The following is a 26985-nucleotide window of genomic DNA, read 5'->3' as shown; positions in this document are numbered from 1 at the left end:
CCAGTTGTCAAGATATTTCATTAAAAGCCAAAAATGTCAACCTCACAGTGACGCGAGAGAAAAAGTCAGGGGATCACCAAAGTAATTGGGGTTTGTTGCATGGGCACCTTACATGTCTTACCTAAATTTCATGGCAATCCATAAAATAGTTGAGTTAAAATATTTCTGTCTGGACCAAAGTGGTGGACCAACAGACTGACCTGCATCGCCGTTCCAAGACCCATGCCGCTAGCATGGCTAAAAACAGACCAATCAGCTGTTTCAGTATTCATGCATGACATAAGGAATCAAAGTGTTACCAGCAAACATTTAAATAAAAACTAAACCCAAAGATGTTGAGCAAAATAATCTTGTATTTTGGCATTTGAAATAAAACAGCTCTTCATGAACCATCAGATAAGTAATTACCTTAAGAATTACTATTTGTCTTTGTACTTAGTATCTTTCTCCTCGCTGTTTGGCAAACCTGTCTGCCCAGGAAAGGGGGCGATCTTCAGAAAGAAATAGTGGTTACTGTAAACCCGCAAGGCCACCAGGATGGGAGTAAGTGTGTAGAGCAAGTTAGCTGCCAGCACACACCAGAAAGCATCATCTGGGATACGAAATGGAGCTGTAGTACGAGGGTGGAGGGACCCCCCGATGTGGGCCCACTGGCACTGAAAGGAGACACAGACAGCAAGACAGAAGTTAGACTGCATTGCCATATTCTAATACTGCATAATGTACCTATCAAGACTGATACTTCCGCTATTTAGTTCTATATTCACACTGATGGCAGGTCATTTGAAACATCAATGTTTCTTTCCACAAACCCGCCAGAGGAATAACTTGGAGGGAATAAGTTATCTTGAGTCTCTCCTCCAAATTATTAGTCTACCGTTAAAATATACAGAAAAGGATTCTAAAAGGGGAAGATAAGCCGCTGGACAGGAGATATACAAACAGAAAACCGAGTTTCTGCAACCTCTTTTTTTATTGATTTTTCTCACAATAGGAATCAGTTGCCTATTACTATCCATGATTCAGATGTGCAGATTATTGAGAAATGTAAAGGTATCGTTCTGTCAAATGTTCTACTGATCGCCATTTAAACAGTTTTTTTCCACAAGCTGTGATTACTTTAAACAAAGCACCTTAAACTAGGCACTTTAAATTTATGTATGGATTTTTATTGTACAGCATTTTAATATTGAGGTTTTATGTGGCTTTGTTTGTCTGTTTTTATGTTGTGTCCTCTTATGTGTTGACTTTGTACTTTGAGCTACTTTTTTCCAATGTGGGTTACACTGCAAATGGCTAATAAAGTGAATCTGAATCTGAACAGGGAAACAAGGCTTTAATCAAATGCTTCCTCGTGGTTAATGGCTCCAATCTTTCTGTCAGGTATGGGAGAAGGCACCAACCAGCTTGTTTATAACAGGAAATATGCTTCAAAGGATAAATGTGGTCCAGGTGATTATTAGCAGGATGAGAGCTCACTACAAGGAGTTTAATTGCAGTGAAACATGGCAGACCTCTTTGTACTGAATGTAAACTTTACTTTAATTTGACTTGAATCAATCAAAGGCAGTCATTTCCCCAATGGCTTAAGGTAATGCACCAAACTGCCATTGCAACCCACCTCAGTATGCAACACCTGTATCCTAAACTATGTATTCAGAGCCAGTTTTCACATATTGACCGCTTGTCTTCGTGGTGTTACCTGGATCATGGCTCCAGCTAAGAACACAGTCCAGTCTGACATCCATGAGCAACCGGGCTTTAGGAGACCGTAAACAAATGCACCCAACAGAGGTAGTCCATAGAAGAACAAGTGCAGCATCTGTAAAAACAAATGTGATAACTTGTAAGAATTCGATTGGTTGATTATTTCTTGTAAAAAATTGCAAAACAATAACATACGCATATTCAATAGTTATATACAATTGTTAGTGTATATTCCAGTAAATAGGGATCCAGTGAAAAGTGCCATCATCACTGTCAGTCTATGTTATTGTTGGGCCTTGACCAATAATCCAGCAGATAATTAATACAGTACATCCTCCTTCTCCTCCGGACTGCACTGCACTTCCCCTACTCTCACTGAATACAGAAGAGGGATGTGTTTAATGTGGAAATACAAACACTTCAGAACACAATCAGAATAATCTACTGCATACACGTTGCACTACTAGTATGGAAATACTTAATTAATACTTAAATAATTGCAGCAAAAGTAAAGTAAAAGTTATCAAGTATTAGCAGTAAAGTGTAGGTAAGTATCAAAAGTGAATGTACTCAGGTTTGTACCCTCTAGAGCGTTACATCGTTCAAGTGCTGCAGTGTTTTGATGTTGTACGGTCCAGATGTTACTGGGTCCAGTTACGACAACTAACACTGCATCCTTTTATAACCTTAATCTAATCTCATGTTAGATTATGTTGAATGTAACATTTTATTCTGCAGTGTGACTATTAACTGCGGTCATAAGACACATGTAATGTGAAATGTAAAGAAGTAAAATGAGCTTTTACGAAATGGAAATACTCAAATAAAGTCTCAGTATCTCTGAATTGTTCTTAAGTAGTGCTGGAACATTTTGCCACTTCTAAGCTCTGCAGTCTCTCAAACACAAATTTGCACCCTCAGCACAAATAACTACTCCCACACAATAGTCGTTACAGAGTCTTGACCTTCAACTTAAAACATTTGGCGAAAGCCAGTTTCCCCCTCTTTACAAAAAAAAAACCCTCAAATTATACCACTGAACAGTTTCTTTTTATTCTCGGTCTGAGGTCTAGATGAATGCTAATGAGTTCAGCCCAAGGCCTGAAAGCCAATCATATATGCCCTTCAGTCTTTTGTTCGAATGTCTTTTTAGTGCTGCCACGGAAATCTGTCACATATCGTTCATCATCATCAATGAATAAAGAGGTCGGTCAGTGCAGAAACAGTGCAACCCTGTGCAACAAACCAAACCTAATTTCATTTCTTTACACCCACACATACACACAAACATCCATCAGCTTATGCTAGACACATACACACACACAAACACACACACACGCACGCACGCACACACACACACACACACACACACACACACACACACATGCACACACGCAGAGAAGCACAGATTTGCCAAGGCCGCTACCCAAGACATACTTTCACATGCTGCACACACCCTCCTCCCACCCAGTGAGATGCTGATGTGGGGCTTTAAAAGAGGGATTAGTTTATCAAATTCTCAGCATGCGGTTCGTCTGTCTGATCAATGACTTGCAATTGTGACTGGACTGCAGCCCCGACAAGGTCTTTGGATAACCTATTGACAAAGCTGTGTACACCGAACAAAGCACAACAAAAAACCCACAGCTGAGTAGGGTCAGAGGAAGAAATTAAAAAGAAAGCAGACCCACCGCCAGTCACAATAATAATCTGTTATCCATCTTACACAAATGAAAGAGACAGACAAAGATGCGCTGGCCTTTCAACCCTCGCCCGTTGTTGCCGTAATGATGAAAAATGGCTCCGTAATCAGCTGCGAGCGAAAAGAGTGGAGGAGATAAGGGCAAGCCTCCAGCACACTCAGGGTGATATCCATGAAAGCAGAGGTCCATTATGTGGCTGAACAGGCTGTGGAGGAGCGCTCAGGTGCTGCTGCAGAAAACACACAGGCTGAGTGTGGAGACAGAGAGAAAGGAAAACACTCACCATCACTCTGGGGTAGCCCACAGGATCCTTCAGGTAGGGTTCATAGTGTTTCAGGTAGATGGAACAGGCTTCGAGTGGAGAGTCCAGAGCCGCCTACAGAGGGCGGACAGAATAACAAGAACACCTTACAATATTTGACACACCAAAAACTACAACTGTTTACCATAGAGTTGAACATCTCCCTGACTCTGTCTAAATGAAAAATGAACGTCCACAAGTGTTTTTTAGTATCAATTTTGGTATAAAATGACACACTGAACATGGTTAAAGGAATAGTTTGACACTTTAGCTTTCTTGCTGACAGTTGGATGAAGAGATCGATACCACTCTCATATCTGTCCACTAAATGTGAAGCTACATCCAGCAGCTTAAACAGGGGGAAACAGCTAGTCTGGCTCTGTCCAAAGACAACAAAAACTACAACATGTCTAGGCTGTTCATGTATGATCATGTAAGGAAACAAGATATAACATGTTAATTGGTGAGCTTTAGAGGTGCTGGGAGGTGGATATTTTGAACAGAGCCTCTCTAGCTGTCTTTGTGCTGAGTTAAACTAACCGGCTGCTGGAGGTAGTTTCATTTCCCATCATAAGACTAAATGTCTATCCCCTTATCCAGCTCTTGGCAAGGAAGCGAAAAAGTATGTTGAAGAATTCCTTTTGATTTACTAATATTATATATAAATGCCAGATCCTTTTCAGAGAATAAATACATAACGCTTCTATATGGCTCAATTAGTTGAATGTATTGCTTGTTAAAGCAAAAATAATATACGCAGTTTATCCACTCTGCATGAGCAAGATTGCAGGCTACATAACTTTTAAAACGTCCAAAACTATCCATGACGTAGATGTGATGTATACTCACCAAGCCTCTGAGCGCGGTGAAGGCCATGGCAGCTAACAGGAGCAGAACCAGGATCAGATCCGAGGGACGCCAGATCAGCTTCATGCTCTGAGCATGCTGGGCCTGTGGGCCAACACAATGTACAGTATAGAGCTGGTTAGTCAAGGTAATTGTTTCATAGCACACTCTCACTTTCACGACACCTGCGCCACTGTGTTCACTAGCGGGTCGCTAACTTTGTATGTCTGCCATGTGGTGCTGGGCGGGTAGCATTAAGTCGGTTCATCAGAGCTGAAACACAGCTGGAAGCCACGCTGATGAGAGTGAACCAAGACTGTAAAGCTGTGGGCCAGAAAACCAAAACACTGAGTTGAGGGGAACAGTAGTGTTGGGTTTTCTGTGGGTTCATCGCCTCAAGCAACACCTTTCACATAAGTTGTTGAGTTCCATTGTAATAGGAAAAAACATTGACTGTAGCTGCTGTAAATCCAAAACATATCTACGACCAAACTCACTTGAGTTTGAATTAAGATAGCGGTGAGGTGAGGCTAAATTAAGACCACTCTCCCAAGGCTAATCATTTTGTTTTACAATGTTTCTTATGTGGCGAACATTATACTCAAATTTGGTAAAACATCGCACCTCCACTTGCTAATAATCTCCAATAATTTTCCAGATTTAGGTGCATACACCGGAAAATCCTACTATCACACTGACTATACCACTGGAAATTACTGCAACTCATGAATATAAATCATTCAAATTTGTCATTCTTCATGTCCTAGATCATATTTAACTGGTCTGCACTGTGTTACCCTGATTAAATACAATCAGCAAACAATACTGCTCTAAACCATGGGGTCAAGCCATTCATGCGTTAGACTTACATTGTATCCACCGATTAGTGGTCTGTCCTTGGGCCTGATGAATAGTGTGATGGCTCCCCATACAGGCATCAAAAGGAAGAGAAAGTTGAGCCAGAAGGCTGGACGGATCTCTGACCCATATTTACCTGTCACAAAGAAAAAATAAATTGTTAATTTTCTATTCACCCATACAAAGACATAGCCTGGTCACTCTCCATTGACAAGTGTTAACTTCCTTGAAGTTACTCTGTTGAAGTTTAAAACTATTGGATCTGCCCAGAGCCACTCTGGATCTGCCATCACCAATCGCTAACGTTTGGTCGTGTCGTCGGCTTAGCATCGCTAACGTTCGCCTTAGCGAACTCTTTCACCACTAACGGAGCGAGCTGGAAAATCAAACTTTTGCCAAACCCCGTGGGGAGGAGGGCCACCAACATCATGACCACCAACAAAACTCAGCAAAGATTTTTCTTGCTCGGGCTTTAACTTCTGGATATTCTGCAGCGTTGCCACAACGGACCGAATGGCTTCGCTCGCATCTTTCTACGCCACCATTACGGAACTATAACTCAAACTAGCGCACAACGTCATCGTTCTCAGCCACTCCCTCTGTTCGCTGATTGGACCGGTAAAAATTTGACAGGAGAAAACCTGCAAAAATACCGCAAACCCAGACGGAGTACTGAAGGAAAATGAAAATTGAGCGGAAGTATGTAGGAGGGCGGAGCCAGGCTAACAAAGACACACTGTAAACATCTCAATGCAAATCTGTAATTAAGTTTCTAAATGAAACGTCTACAGGGCACTTCGTGCAAAGGCATTCAGTGCAGTATGTCTATGATAATACAACAGAGAACAACACGTTGCCTGTAGACGAGATTGATCTTGTGACACTCGTGTATGCAGTTTGAAATGCCAACAACAGATGCTTTAATCCTGTTTCCTGCTTTGTTCTGTGGGCTGTGACGGCAGGCAAGGCACGGAGCGTGTGTGTATTCTCTTGGCAGGCTGAACTGTGACACTGATGGTACACCGCAGTGCAGATGTTCGCTTGATCAACGCTTGGAATCATGGGACTGGTAAAGGGGGGAATAGGAAATAAGGCTCACCTGCCACTATGCCGCCAATGAACACACTCATGTTGGCACACAAAGAGCCAGCCCAGAACAAGCCCAGGGTACGGTAGGCTTTCCTGGGAGAGAAACCAAAACAACAAAGGTGATTATACTATTGTAGAGATAGCATGTAAGATAGAAGGAACACCAAGTTTGATAAGCCAAGTACTAGCCAGTTGAGGTAACGCATTGGCTCTATAATGGTTTTATACGTCTATCACACATGTTTTGTATAATACAAAGCCCAACACAATTTCTCCTAGTGTTGAAAGCTGGCATTGTTTAAAAGAGGATTTCATTTCCATGATAGCACCTGCACAGAGGCAGCTCTCATTCTGAACTCTTGATCCCTCACTGCACTCCATGACTAACTCACTCTAGACTAAAGGACCCCCTGTTTTTCCCTGAAAATACTGTTTTATTCCGGCCATTGAGTGAATTTTATGTGATAAAATGTCAATCTCTATCTCTACTTCTTTAGGAAAATCAAATATTTGGAAACAACAGGAAGCCTGAAGCCTATCATGTGCTGCAGTAAATGGTAATCTTAGGGTTGGGATGTAGTGTATACTGTTCTATACATTCAGACAGCTTCCACAACTTCCTAAGCAGTTGTTTGCTCAGTTAGATAAGGTATTATATGACGAGAGTAAGATGAATGAGCTTGATGTGACTTAGACTGACTTAACCATCACCCACCTGTCTGTTATCCTGCTGATCATCATCAGGTACATGATAAAGTGCACTATTCCATCCCAGTAACACATCATGATGCCATAGGCTGTCCCCAGATAGGGTTCTCCCTAAAACACAGACATTACATGAATAGAGTCATTCTAAATCCAGTTATTGTTGCAATATTACTATCAGCATTTTAGATGTGAGAATAAGAAACCTACTGTCTTTTGATAGAATTCCATAAAGCCGGAGATAATGCCATCATATTCCAAGGCACTTATCAGGTCAATGACACAAGTAAAGGAAAATACAGCAAAAACTGCAAAGGCAAGAAACAATACAGGGAAATAAAAACATCTACGAAAAAATGCCTTATTTTAAAAGTCAGTTTGTTTCAGGTGTGTGTGTGTGTGTGTGTGTGTGTGTGTGTGTGTGTGTGTGTGTGTGTGTGTGTGTGTGTGAGGGAAACCTTGACATGTTAAGCAGCTTTGTCAGCTTTGAACAAACGTCATTCAGAAGCCACTGTGATTTTGAAAGTTCCATGTCATTACTCAATCTGCTTTGTCTACCTACTCTGAAAACACACACACACACACACACACACACACACACACACACACACACACACACACACACACACACACACACACATTTAGCTTATTAGCAAAGAATGCTAATACTGGAATGGCAGAAAACCTAAACTTCTAATTCCCAGCCTTTTTTATTTATATTGAGTCCATGGTGAACAGCCTTCTTCTATCCTCAGGTTAAGAGCCCAGCAGAGCTGAAAGGCCATGTCCACAAGCTGCACAAACACAAGTGGCATATGGGTCACACTAATAATCTATACTAAAAAACCCTGACCACACTGATACCATGGCTTTTACAGACTCTTTTATCAATGGTTCAACTCCCTGTGGGCTTCCTGCAAGGAGGTTTTGAGAGCTAAAAATTGTACCTAATACCCACACTCCAGCACTGAAATAAGAGAAACAGTGTTCCCCTTCTCTGTCATTTGCATATGTATAACTACATAACAAGTGTGCCTACAACACCAGCAACTCCCTTCCCAGATTCAAAAACTTTCTTTTCAAATTAATTACTAAAAATGGGCTTTGAGCATGGTCAAACACTTTGATAAGGGGGTTATTATGGGTGCCAGGAGGGCAGGTTTGTGGCCAGGGCCACAAACCTGCCCTCCAAATCATCTCACTGGTGAACAATGAATGGACCACAACATGCGTCAGCTTACCAAAACATTAGCTAGAGCATGTTGGAGACTTTGAGCAGATGATTGTGGGAGATGATCAGGTGCCTCGGATCATTAAAACCATCATCAGTGTGCAGTGCAGCGTGAAATTTAACACCACAATATAATTATATAGTATAACAACAGCTTGGGCACACACAGGAGTACCTCTGCTGTCCATGATAAACTGTAAAAGGATGGATAACATGCCCATTGGACTGTTAATGACTGGAAAGATGTTGCCTGGGCTGGTATAAATTGCACAGTCCACATTCATGATGGCAGGCTCAGAGGCATGTGGGATAAACAATATGAGGCAATGGACCCTTCATCCATGGCTACAACGGTACACACCAGTTAGGGAGGTATGACTGTTTGGGGACATTTAATGTGCATGAACTGACTGTAGACACCGATAACTGCAGATGGATATTACATAGTATATATTTAGACTGGGTAAACCCAGCCCGATCTGCCGGCGATTTGATTTTCAATTCAAACGTCAAAAAGGCCCAGAGCCATAGCCGGGTTGGCTCAGTGGGTGGAGCAAGTGCACATATGTAGAGGTGTTTGCCTTGATGCAAAAGGTACAGGGTTCAAGTCTGAACTGAGATGATTTTCCTGCATGTCATCCTCCTCTCTCTCCCCCCTTTCATATCTAGCTGTTCTTTAAATTAAGGCTGAAATGCCCTAAGAGGTAGAGGATCAGAGGCTTCAATGGCTAAAATGGCGCCCCTTTTTTTAACTTTGTAAATGTATCTATCTATCTATCTATCTATCTATCTATCTATCTATCTATCTATCTATCTATCTATCTATCTATCTGTCTGTATCAGTGATTTACAGTTGGAATCAGTTCATGGGAAACATTGTAAAAGCCATTTCAATGATTTGCTGCCTGGACTTTTTTCACAATGTCATTGTAAAGGGAATCACTTTATGTTGTGACACAGGCATCTTTCTGCAGATACCAGGGCTTAAAGCGCTGTACCACATCCTTCCTATCTGTTCTTCTCACACTCTTTGCACACAGATGCACACAGTGTCTCTGTAATCCTCTAGACAACCAGGTTTATCGCTGACATCTAACAGGTGAGATAGCAGAGGGATTATGGCTCTCATTGAGAAGAGCCTGCCACAGCTTTGTCCTCATTGTTGTGGTTGTCCTGCACAACACTTTTAATTGTTTTTAGTGATTTGCATGTCCTTGTTCTATTCCAGTCATTGTTTTTTACAATTATTGTTTGTGTATTGTGTTCTAAATTAAAAAGTGATTGTCTATTTATTTTCTGTAATCTCGGCTACATTTAAAAATGAGGGCTTGCCCTCAATTGTACCTTGAAGGTTGATGATGATGACTGTAGAAAAGCTTAACTAAAAGTGTGTGAAAGGTGCACAAGCTGCCACTGTCACATGATCAAACTGAATATAAAGGTCCATATGGCATTTAGAGCAAGTAGTGGAGTATGAATGGTTTTATACAGAACAATATACTTTCATACAGGTTTCTTCTCCTGTATGACCGTATAGCTTTTGCTCAATTCTTTAAAGAATATCTACAATTTTAGGTGTGTCCGAGTGTCGACAAGTTCCTCAGCTTGGAAGGGGTTTGGGTCAGTCATGGAGGGGGTCTGGGTCAGTCGTAGAGGGGGTTTGGGTCAGTCATGGAGGGGGTTTGGGTCAGTCATGGAGGGTGGGTCAGGTGTTTGGGTCAGTCATGGAGGGGTTTGGGTCAGTCATGGAGGGGGGTTTTTGGGTCAGTCATGGAGGGGGTCTGGGTCAGTCGTGGAGGGGGTTTGGGTCAGTCATGGAGGGGGTTTGGGTCAGTCATGGAGGGGGTCTGGGTCAGTCGTAGAGGGGTTTGGGTCAGTCATGGAGGGGGTTTGGGTCAGTCATGGAGGGGGTCTGGGTCAGTCATGGAAGGGGTTTGGGTCAGTCGTGGAGGGGGTCTGGGTCAGTCATGGAGGGGTTTGGGTCAGTCGTGGAGGGGGTCTGGGTCAGTCTTGCCTCAGAAAAGTGTGGCTAAGATTTGCTCTGAGCCTGATCAGTCTAAGCCGCTTTCAACATATCAGGTGAAATCCCATTGAATGCCATTCACGATAAATACAATTCAACCTTTGTAAAACTATTTGGAAATATATTGCACGTGTGTTGGGAAATGCAAATACTTACCAAAGAATAAGGCGTCTTTAGGTGGGTTGCCACGAGTGATGAGGAAGTAGAACAGAAACACGACCACCAACACAGCGACGCCGGTCGCCAAGATCATATAAGGCCTGTGACAGAAAAGGAATTCAACTGTCATCTAAGAAAAATAAACACATCTTTACAATCTCACTGCTGACACTTTTAGACACCAATCTCCCTCTGATTTTCTGCTTCATTCTCTTTACTAATTAGTTTCTCCCATGGAAGTTGTGTCGGTCCTCTATTCGCAGTGCTAAATTAGTAAATGATGATGAATGGGAAGTCAGAGAGAATGATAATCACGTAACACCCAGAGTTAGCACAGGGAGAAAATAAAATAGTGCAGAAGTGTGAGGGGAAATCTGTTTGATAACACTGCACCCAGAGGGAGCAAAGGCACTGCTGGTGTGGTAGTCAAATTCCTGGTGAGATGGCAGTGTCACATTGGATTTACCATTCAGATCTCCTATCACCTCAGGTTGCTTTAAGTACAAAGAGTAGCCTCATTTTAATCCATGTTTTTTTTTTTTAAACATATATTAAGTGTAACTTGGTCCTGACGTTTGGCAAGAGAATTCTGGTTCTGTGTTGCTAGTATTTCTGATATTTCATTGTATTGTATGCATTGCATGTTTTGTAATATACCGTATCTTGCTAGTCTGATCAGGTAACGTCCACTTTTCACAAAGACAAAGTTGACCATGCTCAAAGCCCATTTTTAGTAAAGACAAAGACAGTTTGCCTTTGTTAAACTCTGAATTTGCATTACATTAAAGGCACAGCTTTGCAAAGGTTTAATCAATCATATAGTCAGAGGTGTGGGAAGCAGGAAGCTAAGGCCATGTTAGTTCACATCTGCCCTCCATGTTTACTGGTCAAAGGTACCACTGCCTTGCACTGGAAAAGATTAATGTGCTCAAGGTATCTCCTAGTAAACAACATTACATCCTCAGAAAACTCACAATGTGTGCTCACAGAAGGAAAACAAATGCCGTGAGAGCAAAGGGAAGCTCCCTTGCTACAACTCCAATTCAACAGTACAGGAAGATTTATGCACACAATACAGTTTGTTTGCGGAGTGGAAAAGCATGAAGCATATTGAATGTCAAGAGCAATTTATCAAACACTTCTGTGCCATCTGTATTGATTGTCAATGTCCACACATATTCACACAGGAGGCGTGTAAAAGTCTGTCAGAAATGAGAAATATAAAAGCAGTAAAAAGTGTGAGGGTGTGTTTTACCACGGGCTCTGTATTCTATTCAGCCTACAGTGATGCAGATCACAATCATCAACTGTGGAAGGTACTATAAAGGCAGTATGCCAAGAAACAAGGCAAAGCAGATAACCATTGAATAAGAAAATTATTCCTTACAGCTCAGAAAAGTAATTATCCCAAACATCACATCCGATTATCTCCACAAATTCTGTTCACATTCCCGTCTCTTTGCTCCCTATTCATTCTCTTGCCCCTCCAAGAAATGTCAGGTTTAATTATTCAAAGAGTTTACACATTTAAAGACGCGATTGGCAATACGCTCATGGAAAAAAATCTTGAAATTAGTAGTGCTCAACATGGTTGTGGATTTATGAGCTTAAAGCTTACAGTGTGCTCTAGTGGTGGTAAAGTATAATGTCTGGATCGCCTGCAGTATTGTACATTTATACACTTTTAATTTGATTATTATTTTAACACTATAGATTGTGTATTATTACAGTAATACCTGCTAGTATGGGTATTCATTGTATGTGTTGTGGTTGTATTCAAGTTGTTAACTATAATTTTATAGCAATCATTTACAGCTTTTTCCCAAAACAGAAAAGTGTGGACCTATACAGTATATAGACTTTATGTATAAGCCGAGTGATAAGAAATCAGTAAATGGTATGACTTACTCTTGAAACTCAGGAATGGTGTTCATGGCATAAAGAATGCCAAGGGCAGAAAATGAAAATAAAAAGACTAAGGTCTCCATCTCTTCGACAGCTGTTCAGCCTCTCTCCCTGTAGAATCCACAGCACTAGAATACAATACAGTTTTAAGTCAATGCAATCTGCTCCAGCAATACTGCACTAATATTTGATCAAAACAATACTAAAATGATGCCAAGAGATCAATAGATTCATGAGAACTGGAACAAATGAAATAAATTTTTTAAGTAGAATTAAATGATATGAATGTCATGAAATAAAATCCCATATGATATCTGTAATTTTGAATAAAATGGAAAAGAAGCAGAGCAGGCTCTTACCGTCTGGCTACTCTTTCGGTGGATTAATGAAATTACTGCTGGCCTCAGGCAGACATGGCCTTTACTGGGAAAATAATGAAGTGGAGACAAAGAAGCTTTTGGGGGGAAAAGTTACGCAATTTGGTTTTGTCAGAGCTTTACATAAGTCGTATTAGTGAATAGGCCCACATTCCACTTTATGCCGCAATACTCTTAATACTATACAGCCTTTAATGTTGTGCTTGATGAAACGTATGAATTGTGAGCGGTCTATGAGATATACTCACAAATAGGCTACTAACAATGTTGTATCGATTGTATGGATGTGACAGTACTATATTATATTTAGGAGATCAAGCACCAAAAGGGAATTGTTGTTGCCTGTTTTTTTTTCATTCTACCTCTAATTATTCAATATAGCTAATTTTATGGTAACTGTGGCCTAAAATATATGAAAATGTCCATCAATCAAAAGACATTTTCACATTCCAGTAGGTCCAAAAAAGCACAAATAAAAGATAGGTTAACTTCCCATGATAGAAGTTAACCACCAGTTTGAGTTTCGTAACAAACACTTTTTTGCTTCTTCTGTAAAGCTAATTCAAACAAAGGAAGTGTCTTTGACGTCCTCTGAACTGAGATTGCTGTAATATTCACTAAATTACGTAAGAGTCGCAACGATCATTTGCTGAATACGCAACATTTGAAAGAATAGTTCTGTAGTTCTATCAGGAACACAGTCAATACACACCATTTAGGCGATGACAGCAGGCAGTGAGGACACTAACAGGAAGTGGGAATACTGTATTCTTGCAGTGCTTTCTCCAGTCTTGATCAAAATGTCTCAATGGAGGCAGATCCTCATTGTGCCCGTGTAGCCTACCTAATAGCTTTGCTTCATGTGCTTTTTTTTATCAGCCCCTGGAATTGCCGTTTTCTACTTAAATTCTTCAATTACTTTGCTCAAACAGTTAAGATGAGTTCAAAATCCAGTTCACCTCAAACCAAGTGTTTGCAGTATGTTTCCAGTAGGGTGCACCAAATTCAAACTAAAAGAGCAGACTCCTTACCTATTGAATTAGGCAACAGTCCATTTAATTTTGAGATAAACCATCAGGTATGCTTTTTTAGCTCACCCGGTAGAGCGTGCGCCCTGTGTACAGAGGCGTAGTCCTCGATGCAGCGGCCACAGGTTCAATTCCAACCTGTGGCCCTTTGCTGCATGTCCACCTCTCACTCTCCTTTCATGTCTAAACTATCCTATCAAATAAAAGCCTAAAATGCCCCATCTCCCACCCCCCCAAAAACAAAAATTGTCTATGAACATTGTGTTTGGAATTGGTGCATCGCAGGTTTGTGCTATCATGTTGAACCAATAGTCATACAGTGAAGCTAGTAAATTTCAAGAGCAATATTTGTCTAAACTGAAATTGTCCTCAATGATAAGGTAACATGCATCTTAAAGGTTTGACTAAAATGTGCCAGGATGCTGCTTTCACTTCCTGTATCATCAACCACCACCTTGCTGACATGAAAGAATACAGCAATATTAGACAGGGAAGATAAAGCACAACCCTGACTGCCAATATCTTTCACATCTTTCAACAGTACCTTAAATTTGAGCGCACACACACACACACACACACACACACACACACACACACACACACACACCGCCCTTTGCTTCCCACCACCCTCCTTTGTTGGGAAAAGGGGGACTGTTATACCAGGAAAGCAGTGACAGTGTGTGTTTGCTGGAAACAACTGGAGCTCTTCCAGCTCTGTTGTTCAATAACGTAGAATGGACAGATGGATGCCAAAATGAAACAGCGACCTGCAAGAGGAAGATGGATATGTACTCGATTTAAATATGCTTTCATACAATAACTGTCTGCGGGGAAGTAGTTCAGATGATTTGCTAAAATGAAAATACCATGTATGAAACAATAACTAAACATATTCAGTTCATGTTCAGTTGCACAGAAAATCATACACCCCAAAAAATACAGAAAGGCTAAGCATATAATATGAATTAATCCCTGGGTCTTTTTTTTTTGTGAGAGAAAACAATTGTCCAAAGTCCAGATATGATCAGTGAAAGAAATGCTCATTTATTCATGAAAATTAAGATTTTTATTTGTCTTGATCAACGTTGTTGTTATGCTTAAATTTCTTTATCTTTTACCATGATGTTGGTTTTTTTAACTGAAGGAATCTGAGGAAAGGTTGCCTTTGAATAAAAAAACAAACAGAAATAAATGGACTCTCAATTTAAACAGACGATTTTAAGTGCTGCAGCCGTAGGTGCTCTATAAAATCATATCAATAATAGTATACTCTCATGGAGGAACATGTAGTCATAGACCTCTTTCCTACAACGATGTGGTTGAAAAGGCCTGACTCAATTTTCAGATATTATAGTAGTTTACTAATAGTTCAATGGCTCAATTTACTTCCAAAGACTAACTGGTCATACAAACTTACACAAGGATGTATACAGTAGTATTGTATACACCATACATTGTGGTGTAAACCAACCTAAACAATTTGCCTATAATTTTAATTTGCAGAATACAGTTTAACTAACATTTAGTCTTACAGATATCAATTAATAAATAAGTAGTCTAGTCCTTTTTTTTTTTTTTTAACATTAGGCTACATCTAATTACGTTTTTTTCTGAGTTTAGGCCTACTATTATTATGTTATTATTATTTAATGACATTAGGTAAATAGCTGAGCTGTAACTGGCTTATTTCTCGTCACATCTGCCTTCATGTATTTTACTTATTTATTCTAATTTAAAGCAGTGGTTTGGCTGTGCGAGACATCACTGTGATGAACTATTTATGGCCTGGCTGTTTTCTGCTTGCGATCTCCAAGTGGCACTGCGCGTGACGACAGCGGCGGAAATATTTTTTCGCTATTCAAAATGGCACCGTCTTAATCAGGAAGTGGAGAAAACAACTAAGAAGAATAAGTTGGATAAAATCCCTTATTTCTGTTACTTTGACGCGAGTGTTCTTTTAAAATCAGCCGGTGTGCCCGTGGTTTGGATTGAGAATAAGAAACATATTGACGGTAAGTGTAATTCGAGGATATTGTGAAAAGGCAAGCGACACATCGGCAGTTTTTCTTTACAACAAGATGCCTCTCCTATTAGGCGCACACGATTTCCACTACGGGCTACACCGGTTCTTTAGCGGTTGCCTTTAGTTTAGCGGTATCTTAGGCGACGATATCGCTAAACTTTAAATGAGTTTAGACCCAGGGATATTGTAATAACGTCACCTGTAAGTTAGCAAATGAAAAGAGACGCGGTGTTACTGATATCTTTGGCATTACTAGCTATACCACCGTCAAGAAAGGCCAGCAGCTAAACAAGCTAACGTTAGCTAGTTACTACGTAGCTAACGTTAATAAGCTACTGCTTTGATATTAACGTTAGTTATCCAGCAAGTAATGTGGCTCATCACAAGATTCCGTGCTAATGTTTCTTTAAAAAAAAGTAGCATGCTCGTTTGTGTGCTTGCTAACGTTAACTATTTATTTATCACATTGTCTTTAACAAACTAACTAGTTAGACTGCGACGTTAATCCAATAACAAACATAGGCCATGTACAAATCGAACATACCCAAAGTAAAAAAAACGGCTATGCTAACATAGCTAGCTAGCACAATTGGCTATTTGAAGTATGCCTAGTATTATTAAACTAGAGTAGGATCTTGCTAGCTATGTTTTCCGTCCGGTATTACTGGCCTAGAAATTGAAGTGGACAATGCAGAAATGCATTGTACCCAACGTTAGTTTTCTTGCTAGCGCTTGTAAATGTACCGTTTGTCGATCGGCAAGCTACCAGTAGTGGCACTAACATTGTAACGTAGCTATAGCCTTGGCTGCTGCCTTTCTTTGTGCTGTGCTGAGACCGATGTGACTCTGTACCTTTCTTTAGAAGAAGGCACATTTCGGCTTACTACGGTAATGGTTGTGTGGAAACGTTGCACAAAGTCCACGTAAATGTATGCGCACTTTAATGCGAAAACATGGAAATATTGGCTAACGCTAGTAGAATTGCGGATGGATGGATGGATCGTTGAATTGCAGGAATGGAAATGTAGCTAATGTTTTAGTATAATCTCAGTACACATTGAGTTAACGTTAGTCAAACAAAAATAATGTAGATCTCACAAAGCTTTCAGATGTATGTCATTACATTTATACATGATCAGCGTAGTAGTTGTAGGTTAGTAATACTGTACAGCTTAATAACAAACTTTGGTCGGCTTACGTTAGTGGTAGCTAAACTAATTGTAAACATTGTATGTAACTCATGTATGTATCCCCAAATAGTTTTACATGAATTATATGGTGTTGGAACGGAGTATGCATCAGCTTAAGCATTAATGCTCAGAAAGAAGCGGCTGTTTTGTGTGTAATTAAGAGTACCCTGCGTTATGCCACTGGACCACCATGCTGTGACTCATACATTAGGGGTAAAAATGTCACTTGTGTTTTCTTGAATTTCCTTACTTAGCTATATATAAATAAATAACTGACCTGATAATATAGGGCTTAATATATGACAGATACAAATGCATACTGGGATATTTGGGAGTGACTCAGAAAACTGGAGGAGTGACCAGGAGGAAATGAAAATAGCTTTCAAAGCTGTCCCCTCTAGTTCTTTGTCTTTCCTGCAATTTTCACTCTTTAGTTTCCAGTGTGCCTGTCGCCTGCAGCCAAGGCTAGTCGGGCCTCATGCAAGCCTTGACATAGTGGGTTGCTATGGTGGCTGGCTTATTTTTCTAATTATGTCATTCCCCCCTTGGTGATGGATACTATTTGCTAACTGTGAATGACATGCTAGGTTCCTGTCTTTTACCCTTAATCCCAGTGACATGGTCAATGGCCTTGGTGTCACTTGCTATCAAATCCCTCTTGCAGACCGGTCTATCTCTCCCTCCCAATATAGTGTTTTATAGCAACTGGCAGACTGTTTTACTATTGGATTGTCAAGCAGAAATGCAGGCTATAAACACACTGCTCATTTTTTTTTGTTTCACCAGTCCACAACCTAGACTACTCAAATGTATTAGACAGCTGTCCTCAGATAAAACCCTACAAGCAGGAAAATGGCTTCATCACATGGTTCCTTTTTTTGTTTTGTTCTGTTCTTAGTGTAACCAAAATATCCATCCGACATGTCCATGGCTGCAGAAGCAGTCATAGTAAAGGTACCTTCTGAAAAGATTAATGTAGGTGAGAGTGAAGTTGCATGTTTGTGCTGCACAGCTCTTCTTTTTCCAATTTCCCCCTGTGTCAGACAATTAATGGCTGGCTGCCCCGCAGCGACTCACTCAACAGTCCACCAGATCTGTTGATACTGTGTTAAGAGCCTACAGGATATGTACAGCAGAGTAGAACATAGGGGTATTTCACAAAGCAGGATGAGCAAGTTGGTCTGGATAAATGATCTTAAATGTAATAGTCTGGTTTTGTTTAACACATTCAGATAGTTGTCACCAGGAAACAGCATACTTATTTTTTTTTTTTTGGGACATTACTTTTTGAAACACTCACTGGTGGTGTGAGTTTAAACAAATGTGATCTATGGCTCAACCATGGCTCATGCCCCCTGCTCTTTGTGACTCCCTCTGCCTCCATCTTTGCCAGCCCGTATTTCTCCCCTCTCCAATTGGTGCCAGTGATAAATCTAATTTATGGCCCGTGGGCTGATTAGAGCGAGAGAGTGAAATGTGGAGTGGAGGAGGGGGATCAGGGCTAGGTAATACATTTGATTCAGTTCCTGCTTTCCCGGAATCTGGCCTTCATTAGATTATAGTTCATGTATTAAACATAACATGGATGTTTGGTCAGAAGAGAGTGTAGTTACATTTTTTGAGAGGTGCACGTCAGGCTACGGCGTAGGGTCGGTATCTCCACGTACGTACCTACAGCGTTGATTTAACACAGAAGTATGAATTGGCCTTAACTATGTCTCCTGCAGTTGAAAAGACAGTTGAATAATCATCAAACATACTTTTTGGAGAGACAGATGCTTTTTTCTCCTCCTCTGCATTTCATTATTTGCAGCAGTGAACCTAGAAGTAGGGCTACTCTAGTATCGATTTATGACCATTTTAAGACGAGGGGAAAACATTTCTCTTTGTTTAATATCATTAAAAGTAAAGTTAGGGCTTGCTGTCGGGGTCCTGACTCATTTTAAAAAAGACGGAGAGAAAAAAAGCGAGCCAGCAGCCACGCTAAACTGCTGCCGGGCTGCAGACGTGTGTCTCGGGCAAGCTAGAGGGAGGGAGGGAGGGAGGGAGGGAGATCGGCAGTACCTTCTGACGTTTTAATGCAGGGTTTTACGGGCAGCTTTTTTCCAACTGCAACTCCGCAATAGCTCTTCAAAACCTGGAGTCAACTTTGGAGAACGGGCGGGGGGATTTCTATGCTAATTTCGAGGTCAAAGCACTTGTGTACTGATATCGCAAGACAACTTTTTACCAAGAAATATCGTAACGTTTTGGTATTGCGACATCTTGTGGGAAGAGATCTCGTCACACCTCAAGGGTCCCTAGGGGTGAGATAAACATCAGTCTCACCGCTTCTCCCAGCCAGTTCAGTTTCATTTAAACCTGGCCTGTGGCAAATTTTGACCTGCTCGGTCCTCCTCCCCTATTTGTATTTGCGCTGTTGGCAGTTGGGTTTATTTGTCTTAGCTTATGTTTGTCATTATGAAGTGCCCAGCCTACAATCCTACACATATCCTATTACAGACTAAAGAAAAAAATCTGGTACAGATCCTAGTAAAAATCACACTATAGGCTAATCATTTTAATTTCCTTTAATGTTAAAATGTTGAATATTTTTTTGTTGCATTTTAGGCCTTTATTTGATAGGACAGATTAGGTGATTAGAAAGGGGAGGGGGGTGACATGCAGCAAAGGACCGGCTGCTACGGCGAGGACTGAGCCTCTGTATATGGGCACACTCTTTACCAGCTACCCAGGCGGCCAATTTTAATATTTTTCAATGAGAATAATGATACAAAAATTAGCATTCCCTCCAATACCGTAAATCATACCGCAATTGCAATATATTAGTATATAATATTAGTCAAAAACAATTGCAATTAGATATTTTCCTATTAGGGGTGACCCCATATAGTCGACTATTCGACAATTGGATCTGGAGCCTGATTCGTCGCAGCTGTGGAAAATGTGGTTATGAATCAAAGGATCATTCCATTCAGCGTATTGGGGGTGCTAAATGTCTGATTTGATATTTAATTGCTTAGTTTCTCCCAATAAATCATGTAGCCTATTTTGGAATACATTTATTAATCAAAGCACTCACATAAGAAGGTAGCACTAGCAGAGTGCTAAACTTTTTTTAATTTGTGAACGATTCTCTGTTAAAATCAGCAGGGGGTGGGGCGTCTGGATGGCTCACCTGGTAGATTGTGCGCCCCATGTAAGTAGGCTTGGTCCTTTGATTCTGACCCACGGCTCATTGCTGCATGTCACCCCCCCCCCACACACACACACACACACACACACACACACACACACACACACACACACGTTCACGTCTTAAGCTGTCCTATCTAATAAAGGACTAAAATGCCCCAAAGAAAATCAAAAAAAAAAAATAATAATCTGCAGCTTTGAAACAACTGTTTGCGGCTTGACTGTTCTCTTGTTGACTGCATGGATGTATAAGAAAACTAGATACAGTGTTGGCGGTGGGCCCCATTTATTCCTATGAGAGTTGCTAAGTGGCGCATGAAGCCCAAAAAGTTAAAGGGTAACTTTGGTTTTTTTCAACCTGGAAGGAACTTGATAGGAAGAACAATTTTGAACAGCTCACCCGGAGACTGAAGGCAGGGCACATCCAGAAACCCGTATCTCACACAAAACAGCGTGGATGGAGTTTTTTCCAAGTTTTTATGCATGTGGAACCACCAGAGACACAATTTTTTTTTTCATAATATGGGCACTTTAATACTAGACCAATTTTAAAGATTGTTGTTCCTATCCGTCCCTTACACACAAAAACATAGGAAAATAGAGTCCAGGTTGAAAAAAAAAATGAAATTACCCTTTAATCTGCTGCGCGTAAAAGTACCAGAATGATCGGCACACCTCCACACTATGGAAGCCATAAAGCAGGCGCAATAGCGACTTCTACCGGCTGAGCCGGCTACTTCCGGTTTAGCACTCCAGCTAACTTGACTGGGGATCAAATGATTTAATCATGCGACTTTTCTAGGCTTTCGAAATGTTATCGGACCGACTGTGTCTCCAAAGTGCTAAGCTGGGGGTTTTCAGAAGAGCGCTTGCATTTTTAGCTGGGAAAAAATGTTTTTGTGGACAGGTGGTCTCATGAAAGTAACGCCAGCGATTGTCCGATTGTGTTTTTGACCCCTTTGTTTTGTCTTCCACTTAATCACTTTTACATCATTTTTCGAGAACGAATTGTGCCTGTAAGGCAAATTTTCTGCATGGATTACTGGCTTGCAGTGGTTTTGGTGTTCAAGAGTATGATCACAGCGTCAGATGATACCAGACAGATGAACTGAATTGAACTGATGTAGCATTGCAAAGTGGCACAGATGGACAGACACAGACAGGCTCCCTGACGCTGTGCATGTGGTGCAATATTCTCCTGCCTGCCAGAGAAGTGGGGTCAGTCTGAGTGGAGCAGAGTACGGTTTGGATTTGAACAGCAGCAGGGAAGAGTTCAGAAAACTGAAACACTTATATTGTCAACGTCACTTATAGAATTTCACTCTCCTGTGTTTTTATTTTCAGCATGACAAAATATAATTTTTTGCTAATGCCATTTTTAATTCATGTAAGGAGTACAAGATATATTCTAAGACACAGGTTTGCTTCAGTTCCCATTTCAGGATAAGCTTCAGTAGGTGCTCAAGAATGCCTCCTGCTTGGATATGTACTACGCAACATGATATTTGAACAAATGGACTTACAATTTCTGTTTGTAGCATCACAACATGCGTGTTTAAAACCTGTCTTGCACTCTAGTGCAGTAGTCCAGATTTTGTTTCCATGTGCTATGTTGTTTGCTTGTGAAATGTGCATCTCATAGCTTTTGCCTGGTACTTTGACGGCCTCTGATTTACCAAGACTGAAAGGGGTGGGTAGTGGGTGGAGTCAGGGAACCAGCTGCCTCCAATCAGCATCAGAATCCATCTGGGGGTCAGTCTGGGTGAACATAAGGAAATTAGGGACATGGCTAGCACATGACAAGAGAGAGATTGTGATGGAAATAGGAAAACGGGCTATCACTATAAAGAAGAAAAGAGGAATAATGATGGAGGCAATATCACTGAGAAAATATGGGGCCAGTGATAGCAACAATATGGAGTGGGAGGGTGGCAGAAATGGAGATGGTTCACATTTTGAAAATGGAAAGGGCTGATGTGAGTAGACTACAGCAGTAAAGGTGGGATTTATCTGATGCCGAGAGAGAAAGTATACTCTATCACAAGGAAAAGCGGGGAATGGAGGAGCAGTGCGGTTTCTGGGCAGATGTTTGTACATTAAAAGGCAACATTGCATTTAGTGATAGTTAAAGGTGGAGTCTGGACAAAGATTGTTGATATTTGAACTCAACACCCAAACAAATACACCCCTCCTGTCAGTGCTCCGTCAGATTTACCATCCCTCTCGCTCCCACTGCCTTTCTCTTTATACATCCATGGCCTATACCCTGTCCTGTGCATGAGGACTAACAGATTTTTCTTTTCTCCAGCGCACGCATACACAACAGACAGCTAGCGGACTGCGAGGAGATATTTTACAAAAAGTGTATTGGATTAGAATCACAGACTCCACCTTTCAGTTTTCTGTTTATTATTTATCTACGATTGCAAATCTGATAATATTATCTTTTTTTTTTCTTTAAGATTATTTTTATGCCTGTCTACAGCTGTAGGCAGGAAAGGGGGAGAGAGGGGGGGACGACATGCAGCAATGAGCTGCGGGTGTGAATTGAACCCAGGCCACTGTGGTAAGGACTGAGCCTTGGTACATGGGGCGCACGCTCAACCAGGCGAGCTACCAGGGCGCCCCTGATAATGTAATTTGACAGACATGATAGTATAAAGACAAAAATATTATTTTTATTTGGTCTGCAATTACACAGCCTATATCTCCCCTTTTTAAGTTAGTACTTTACATTTGGCTTCTTTGCATTCTTTGCATCAGCTGAGTCAGAAACAGAAAAAATACACTCTTTGCATTTATAGCTTTGAGAAAATGAATCCAGAATCAATAGCTTGCTCATTAATTACGTGCACAAGCTAATTGCTATTGCTATGCCCGGCCCTCGGTATTCAGTGAGTACTTTGTGTGCAAATTTGTTTCGGTAAAATAAGCTTGTCTATTCACATAACTAGCAGTTAAACCAGGGCAATAACAAGTAGAGAGCCACACTCAGCTAGCATGTGTTATCGTCCTTCTATTCTGAGGAATTAGATGTCAGAGGAAAACAGGGCAAAGAAGCAGCTAAGTGGATCCTTCTCTCTGATCTAGTCGGCCTTTGATCTATTTCTGGTGGGTGCTGGTGGTACAAGTAGAGGGATTTGCTCCTAAAATGAGTGTCATCAAGCCATTGCAAACCGGTGTTTGTGATCTTTTCCTACTTCTCTGCACTTTGCAGTACTCCGCTATGGTCTTTGTCAAACTATTTTCTGCCCTTGCCTGTCTTTCCTCTTTATTTACCACAACAAAGGCATCCTCGGAGCCTCGAGCGCTTGATTAGGTTTTAGCCTTTATGGATAAGTCACTTTAATGTCTCATTCAGCTCGGGTTTGTGGGCACAAAGATATTTATCATCATGGCAAAATGGTGTGAATAGCCACTTGAAGTGGGTTGATGAGAATCTAATTAAGATTAATCGTTATCCCCTTGTAAGTAACTAAATCTTTGAACCCTGCCTTTCAGTCAGACCAAATCATTCAAATGACTGCCCGTTTGTTCAGTGTGTTCCTGTGTGCTGTCCCAGTCCAGAGAGCACCTTTTGATAAATATTTAAACGGGCTAAATGCAATAACAACAGGCTCCTAAAACCCAATTTGTTTCTATTTCCCGGCTTTTGATAAGACTGTAGATTCGGTTACACAGTCATCCGATCATTATTCTCTATCCAGTGTCCTACCCGGTCGCTGGGCTGTCCACAGCCCCTTTATGGCAATGTCTGTAATACTGAATGGGAATTGTGGTTGTGGGAAGCGGAACAGGAACCGATTGGTACCTAATATCTATGTCCTTTCATTTATGTGCTTAAGGGTATGTGTCGTGTGTGTGTGTGTGTGCGTGTGTTTCTGCATGTGCGCACAGAGGCAGGTATAGACCTTTTGTGTTGAAAAAGGTGCTGATTAATAATGTAGCGTGTTTTGAATGACGAAGCCCTGCGTTTCCCTGGGAAGTAACTTGTTCCTTTTATGAATATTTCATTATAGTAGCTAATTAATCTAGTCAGTCTAGGCAATCATAACTAACTAAAAGCCCCCTTGCTGCTCTGGTGTAAGGCAGCTGGGCCTAAATCTTTTCTAACCTGATTACTGGTGATGCAGATGGACTCCGATTCGTGATGAGTTAGTGTTGTTTATTGGATTGAATGATTGATGTCAGCCAGCTTGTTAGTTGGGAAGACAGATGCAGACTACAGCAGGAGAGGGACAGATGCCAACAGAGGGCTGTCGCATGAGAAACCTTTGTGTACTATAGAGACAGAATACATGTAAGTCCCGCCCCCACCAAGGGGGGAGAACTCTCCGCTCTCCATTGACTTGTATTGCGGGAAGGTCCATTTGTCTGCTAGCAAACAACAGAAAAATGTCTAAAAGCTGCTGTATGTTATTCACTACTAGCAGGGTAAATAACCAATAACTGGATCCCACAGTCTTCACTTTCTTCCTGCTGATTACAGTTTTTTTCGATTGCTAAACGACACGACGAGTGGGCACAACTGGAGTCACATGTGCAAAACTCTAACTACAGTCTGCACAGCAGCAATTCATGTGGACCAAACTCTAGATCGTTTTTCATTGCTTGAACACAGTTTTCAGAACTCTACACACTTATCCCATGACTTTAACCACAACTTGCACAACACTGTAGATTTACAGCACTTTGTTCAAATGCTAACACACTGCTGTCAAAACTGTTAACCACGCATTCAAAACAGAATAGCCTAGATTTCAGTCTGGTGCCTATCAAACACTGCTGATTGCAATTTTAGCTGAAAGCCTAAGTAGGTGTCTTTTATTTTAGACTAGTTAGTGAACATACAGAGAAAGCTCAGAAAGCCTTTTTTTGTATACAAACACGAAATAAGAATGAAACAATTATACACTACCGTTTGAGAGAAACAGGTAAAAGAGCAAAGATACCAATATGTCCAGGTAAGATGTCTGAGGCTATGTACACAGCTATAAAAAAAGTGAAAAACACTATCTTTACAATAGTAAAACTGTGTTCTTACTGTTTTTCAGAAAGTAATGGCGTTGAAAGCAATGGAAACACCACATTCATTTGTATTTAGAGATGATGCAGACATCCAATGTGATGAAGAAAACTTGCCACATGATGCTGGAGCGAGGCAGGATTAGTCACACTATTCTTTGGTACTGTTACGTATGTACCTTTAGTTTTTTTCCTCCAGTAATTCCATAAATTACTAGAGACAAAATACTATATTGAAGAAAACTGCTGATTTTAATTTCTTCTTTTTTACCTTATGTAAAAATTGGCATGCTATACAATCTATATTTTGTCCTTAAATAAACTTTTGAGTAGTGTAAAAGTCACTCAAGTTGTTCAAACTGTAAAGATGAAAAAGTTTGTAATTTCTGTATTGGTGTTTGACGCTAGTGTTTTTACCCTCAGTGTGTTCTGAGTGACAGTGTGTGTTATCTCAGTGAGGCTTGTGCATAGTGTTTGGCTGCACTGAGCCTGTTTTGCAGGTGATGTGAACTGTTTAGCTCATGTGACTGTTGGTAGTGCAGACTGTAGTTTGAGTTTCGCACATGTGACTCCAGTTGTGCCCACTGTTGTTTAGCAATCGGAAAAAACTGTAATCACATCTGTATCCACTTTTGTCTTCATAAAAGCTCAGTTTTTCAGTTTGGCAGCTTATAAAAACTTAAGTCATGGGTTATTTACCCTGCTAGTAGTGAATATCAACACACAGCAGCTTTTAGGCATCTTTCTGTTGTTTGCTAGCAGACGAAATTGACGAGGAGGCACCTTCACGCAATACAAGTCAATAGAGAGCCCCTGTGGGTGTGGCTTTCAGAGTATGATGCAATGTGCTCTGTCTCTATGCATGCAATTATACTGTGCATATTTATTGGATATGCAGTTCTGTTACTTTGAACTTCATACCGTGTCTCCTACTCCTACTTTTTTTTTTTTCTGGGATTTTGTTTTTCCTGGCCTTTCCACTCAGACTTATCATAGACTCATACACTACAGCAACAGCTGGACTTGTTCAGACAGTACTGCTCTGCACATGACTGAGCTAACAGACACAAAGATATACCCATACATGTAAGTGACATACAGTATATTGACCTGACAAAGTTTCGATCGATGAGGAGGTGGCGCATCGTGATGCATCTGGATATTGATTTGAATCGTTGACGGGATAATCGTAATTGAATCGTGAGACCAGTGAAGATTCACTCCCCTATGTCCTACACAGTTATACTGTCTCTAGCAAGTACGTCACCTTGTGTGGACACAAAAGAATGAATGTGTTTTACGACTATATTGTGTGTGTGTGTGTGTGTGTGTGTGTGTGTGTGTGTGTGAGATTACACATATCAGCACTCAACATGTGAGTGGGATGGCACGCGCGCCTGGCAGGGTGGTTGTTCTCCTCGTGAGCGTTAATCGTGATTTAGCAGCTTAAGGAAGTCACACTTCCCTTGGTGATCCCCATGTGCTCTGGCCACCACTGACACTAACAAAAGGCCACCAGCATACAACCAGGCAGTCCTTCCTACCACAGACTGCATTTTACCTCTCACCTAATGTACTTCCCGCACAAGTTGAGTGGTGAAATCATATAAACACACATCT

The 26985-nt window shown here is 40.9% G+C and overlaps 2 protein-coding genes across 2 annotated transcripts in view; one reads left to right on the top strand and one right to left on the bottom strand.

Moving 5' to 3' along the window:
* Positions 1 to 419: 419 nt before the first annotated feature.
* tm6sf2b (transmembrane 6 superfamily member 2b) lies at positions 420 to 13647 on the bottom strand. Its single transcript, XM_028587683.1, has 12 exons — positions 13617 to 13647; positions 12887 to 12950; positions 12531 to 12655; positions 10620 to 10723; positions 7420 to 7517; positions 7220 to 7323; positions 6515 to 6597; positions 5427 to 5551; positions 4561 to 4662; positions 3694 to 3786; positions 1703 to 1822; positions 420 to 656 (listed from the first exon to the last, which is right to left on the bottom strand). Exons 3-12 carry the CDS (start codon positions 12608 to 12610, stop codon positions 420 to 422), a joined length of 1146 nt encoding a protein of 381 aa, XP_028443484.1. The 5' UTR covers positions 12611 to 12655; positions 12887 to 12950; positions 13617 to 13647.
* Positions 13648 to 15795: 2148 nt separating this feature from the next.
* sbno2b (strawberry notch homolog 2b) overlaps positions 15796 to 26985 on the top strand; it is a 72047-nt gene continuing 60857 nt past the window's right edge. Inside the window, exon 1 of the mRNA XM_028588285.1 lies at positions 15796 to 15944. The gene's annotated coding sequence lies outside the window, so the exon portion shown is untranslated. The remainder of the gene's footprint in view (positions 15945 to 26985) is intronic.

The sequence above is a fragment of the Perca flavescens genome, chromosome 9 (assembly GCF_004354835.1).
Source record: "Perca flavescens isolate YP-PL-M2 chromosome 9, PFLA_1.0, whole genome shotgun sequence".
NCBI classification, from domain to species: Eukaryota; Metazoa; Chordata; class Actinopteri; order Perciformes; family Percidae; genus Perca; species Perca flavescens.
Note: the sequence above shows the minus strand (reverse complement) of the source record. Positions and strands in the feature narration are given on the sequence as shown.